The following is a 4,778-nucleotide window of genomic DNA, read 5'->3' as shown; positions in this document are numbered from 1 at the left end:
GTTAAGTCTTTTTGTTGTAACTATAAGGTGGGGGGAGCTGTTTCTTAGAATTACCACTTCATGTTAAGCCAGTGCTTTAGAGGGTGGCCAAGTAATTAGTCATCCCTATTATGATACATCTATATGATAGATGATATAGCTCTTCAGGAAGCTTAGATGTGAATTTGTTATAAATAAAAATAGTTATAGATATTTTACATTTAATGGTGAGAATTTCAACCAGCTCCTGATCACTGTTTAATAAAGACTCTTCAAATCATGTTGACGATTAGGGGCACCTGGATGGCTCAGATGGTTAAGCATCTGAATATCAGTTTCAGTTCAGTCATGATCTCAGGGTCATGGGATTGAGCTCTGCCCTGAGCATGGAATCTCTTGAGATTCTTTCCCTCTCCCTCCACCTCTGCTCCTCCCCTACTCTTCAAGTTCTCTCTTTCTTTCTCTTGCTCTCTCTCAAATGGATAAATAAATAAAACCTTTAAAATCATGCTAACCATTAAAACATATAATATTATTAGTTGTTTTTTCCTTGGTTTATAAAAAATCTGTTAATGTGAAAATAAGGAATTTAGGATTATAATTAAAGTGAGCATTTGCAGGGGCACGTGCATGCCTCAGTCAACATCTGCCTTTGGCTCAGGTCATGATCTCAGGGTCCTGGGATCGAGCTCTTTGTTGGAAATCCATGCGCAGCAGAGAGTCTGCTTCTCCCTCTCCCTCTGCCCCTCCCCCCTGCTCATGCTCTGTTTTTCTCTCAAATAAATAAAAAATCTTAAATAAAGTGAGCATTTGCTTATTACTTGTATGTTTTTTTTTCTTGTGTTTATTTTTATATTGTCATATACCACCTCTCCTACCCCACTGCATCCCCTTCTTAAAACATGTATTTAGTTATAAGGTATTAAGGTGCTCTATATAGTACAGTTTAACAGTAAATATTTGTTAAGAGCCTACCCTGTATTCGGTACTGATATCACTGATTAATCATCGGGCACCAGCCTGATGAACCTGTTTCCTCTGTGTTATTCCAAGTAAGTTTGGGGGCACCTGTGTGGCTCAGTCGGTTAAGCATCCAACTCTTGTTTTTATTTTATTTTATTTTATTTGTTTGTTAGCACAGGCAGGCAGAGTGGCAGGCAGAGGAAGAAGCAGACTCCCCGTGGAGCAAGAAGCCCAATTCGGGACTCAATCCCGGGACACTGGAATCATGACCTGGGCTGAAGGCAGCGGGTTAACCCACTGAGCCACCCAGGCATCCCTCCAACTCTTGTTTTTGGCTCAGGTCATGAGCTTGCATTGGGCTTGCACTCGACGGAGAGTCCACTTAAGATTTTCTCCCTTTCCTTCTGCTCCTCCCTGACTTGTACTTGCTTTCTCTCTAAAATAAAGTCTTTTTTAAAAAGCAAAATCTTTTTAAAGAAGTAATAGCCTGCACTGAAAATTACTTTAAATAATATTAAAACTGGCCTTTCAGAAAGCACGAATGACCTTTCTGTTGTCAAATCCAGTGTACATTTTTCTCACCTAATTTTATAGACCCTCCCTATTAATGCATTTTCTTTCCTGGGCTCACCTGACACTATTCTCTTGTAGTTTTCTCGCCTGCTCTTAATTATTTTGCAGCCTTATAAACTTGTGTCACCTACATCTACTCTTTCCACCATTAAGCCCTATTCTGTGTGATTCCATTCCATTCTTTTCCCCTGCCTGTCCCACCCCGCCACCCTTTAAGCTTAGGTGACTTCAAACTCCAGTGGTCATATATGACAATGACTGCCAAGTCGGGATTTATTTTTAGCCCTGATCTTGCTCTACAAAAGAGCCTGGTCCATTGATAATCTGATGCAGTAAGTCATCAGTAAATCAGTAACATCCTTCCTACCCTCCGTGTTTCCCCCACTAGATTTTCTGTAAGTAAAGGGCACTGCCATCGACTGGAAGGCAGGGGGCACTTCCGCCCTTCACATCCAGTCCCTGAGCTCTTTCCCATTTTGTAGATTGCTCAGAACTGTTCTTCCACCTGCTGTCCCTTACTCTGAAACATTATCACTCACTACTAGCGGGCATCTTTGCCTTGATATTTAACCTACTCTGGCTTACCCTCCATTACCATATTGCCAGAAAGTTTTCTGAAATCTGAGCATGAACACCCCTCACCTTAAAATCCAGGTACATACACCCTAGCCTGTTTAGTTCACGAGCTATTTCAAAACTGGCTATCCCCTGTCTGCTTCTTCAACCTGCGCGCACGCTGCCCATAGGCACTTTTGACTCCTGCCACACCAAACACGGCCAGCATCCGCGATACCACGTGGTCCCCTAGCTCCCGGCCTTTACACTGACTCTTATTTGCCTGCTTTACATGGCTAATTCCTATTTGGCCTCGAAGACGCAAATTCAACTCCGATCTTTCTAAAAGCTTTCTCTGAATGTCCGTTTCCTCCAGAGACCAGACGCTATACCTCCAGGTCACGCTACTGTCACCCGGCTAGAACTTTTGTTTTCATGCATTTAAAACCTGATTCAGAGTCAATGCTCAAACAGTGCTCATCTGATCACTATTTTATATCCGGAACTTTTGCTATGAGCTACCAGGAACCACAAACGTTTTGGAAGAGGGAGAAAAGTAGGGATAATTTCATGAGCCTGGGCAGTTCGGGGAACTCCAATCTGCCTATCCTTGGGATGTCCTTCAGCTCTACCTGGGGCGAGAGAACGGGAGTAGGGCGGGAAGAGAGGTGCTCTTTATGCCGCTGTGAACGGTGGCTTGGGACGGGACTAAAGTCCAAGTCCTTTCGCGGCCGAAGTCACAAAAAGGGCTGCCAGAGTTTCTATGGCGACGGGAGGAGGGCGTGGTCCCCCACCGGCGCGGGCAGGGAGCCCCAGCGAGCGCCCCGAAGCGGCCTCCGGGCAGTCTGCGCCAGCCCAATGCAGCTCTTCCCACCTCCTGCCGGCGCCCGAACCAAGTAAGGCAGTGCGGGGCGCTAGCGGGGCAGAAGGTACCGCGGTGAGCCAGAAGCCTCTGGGGCAACGCGGGAAGAAGGAGAGGGAAGAGGGGAGAAGGGAGGTACAGATAATGCAAAATAGTAGGGGGAGTGGTTGGAGGAAAGAGAGGGGCGGGGTGTGGGCGCGGACGGGAGGAAAAGTGCTCTGAACCGCTGCATCCTCACGACTTCAGCTGAGTGCGGGGTGGGGAGCAATGGGATTTTAGGGAACTCCTAAAGATCTGAAATTGCTTTCAGCCCTGAACCGACAACAAGGGGCACAAAACTTGCCTCCCCCTTTATCTCCAGGGCGTGACTGGTACTTTGGGAGGTCAAAGGTGAGCCTACAACCCCACACCTGCTGGTTGTCCTAGGATGTGGCTGGTACCAGACTATCCTGGCTCAGCCCATAGGCTTGCAGCCTCCATGCTCAACCAGAGCCAAGTGCAGGACAGCTTTAAGCTGTGTGTGGATCATAGGTCCGTACAGGGCGTCACTTTCCCTCTGGGTGGTCCTTGCCACTTTAAGGTAATGCTCATCTTAGGAAATATTTTCCTTAAAAGGGGGATGAACCATGCAAAATTTGGATTTTTAAAAAAATCTGTAGTTGAGTCGTGGTGCTTGCTATATTTGAAATGTCCATCAGCCAATTCAAGGCTTAGGTAACTTGTGACCCCTCTGACCTCTATCTTAATTCAAGCTTCACTGTTCAGGCTTCAGTGGAGACAACCGAGAGTTCAAACTATGAAAGGAAAAACGTGTCCCTTGCTGCCATCTACATGTGTTCAGTATGTAAAATCCAGGATTTAATCGTCTACATGTGTTAAGTACATAAAATCTAGGAGTTCTAAGGAATTCTTCAGACCTGGACTTTGCCTTATTGACTCTAGGACTTAGGTGTATTCCTTCCCTCCTTGGTTTTAGTCCTTATCAAGAGGGTAATGATACACCTGAAAGGAGTCTCGAGTGGTGTGACAGCCACTCTTTGACTTCTGCCTTCTGCAGCTCCATACTGTCGCCAGCAACTTGGCTAGAACACATGCTTTGCAAACTTGTGGAGGACCCAGTGCTGGGGGTCCGTGGTTCTAGCTGATCCCAAATCCAACGTGACTGTTTTGTTACAGCTAAAAAGGGCAAACACCAGTCTAGTCTTCATTAATAGAAACAGAGCGACCAGGTGAGTGATGTGGAGATCTCACTGCCTGTACATAATCTAGACTCTAGAAAACTGTAGCCACTTAAAACAAGGTCATAAAAAAACTAGGAAGTAGAGAGGGACAATAACAATAAAAGTTCTTCCTCCCCCCCCCAAAGATTTTATTTATTTATTTGACAGATAGAGATCACAAGTAGGCAGAGAGGCAGGCAGAGAGAGGAGGGGGTAGGGGGAACCAGGCTCCCTGCTGAGCAGAGAGCCCCAATGTGGGGCTCAATCCCAGGACCCTGGGATCATGACCTGAGCTGAAAGAAGACGCTTTAACCCACTGAGCCACCCAGATGCCCCACAGTACAAGTTCTGTCATGCCTGAATACTCTGTCCTACCAAGATGTACTTGAAATAAAATGACAGAATGCCTGGTGATGGGTGGGTGCGGAGGCAAAAAGGCACTGTTCTGAATATTCAAGAGCTCTTGGGGTAGAAGGGTGGGTAGATGTGTTCTTTGTTGTTCCGTAGAGGATAGCAAGTATCCCTGGAGGACATGTTGCTCAATATCATTTCTTCCCACCAACGTTTGCTGAGCACCAGCCGTATGTATAAACAGCCCAATGGGAAATGGGTTGCCTAGATAAACA

The 4,778-nt window shown here is 46.0% G+C and overlaps 1 protein-coding gene across 4 annotated transcripts in view; it reads left to right on the top strand.

Moving 5' to 3' along the window:
- Positions 1–2,868: 2,868 nt before the first annotated feature.
- The window catches only part of DYRK4 (dual specificity tyrosine phosphorylation regulated kinase 4), a 48,374-nt gene continuing 46,464 nt past the window's right edge, over positions 2,869–4,778 (top strand). For 3 of the 4 annotated variants that reach the window (XR_006604249.1, XM_013048864.2, XM_013048873.2), the window contains exon 1: positions 2,869–2,966. Coding sequence is in view for 2 of the 4 variants with exons in the window: in XM_013048864.2 (XP_012904318.1) it covers positions 2,929–2,966 (38 nt within the window). In the remaining 2 variants the exon portion in view is untranslated. Of the gene's footprint in view, positions 2,967–3,242; positions 3,323–4,778 lie in introns of all 4 variants that reach the window. The other variant, XM_013048866.2, reaches the window with a different exon arrangement.

This window comes from Mustela putorius, unplaced genomic scaffold, assembly GCF_011764305.1.
Source record: "Mustela putorius furo isolate JIRA1106 unplaced genomic scaffold, ASM1176430v1.1 tig00003988_pilon_pilon_pilon, whole genome shotgun sequence".
Taxonomy (NCBI): domain Eukaryota; kingdom Metazoa; phylum Chordata; class Mammalia; order Carnivora; family Mustelidae; genus Mustela; species Mustela putorius.
The sequence above is the reverse complement of the archived record's forward strand: the minus strand, read 5'-3'. Positions and strand labels throughout refer to the sequence as shown.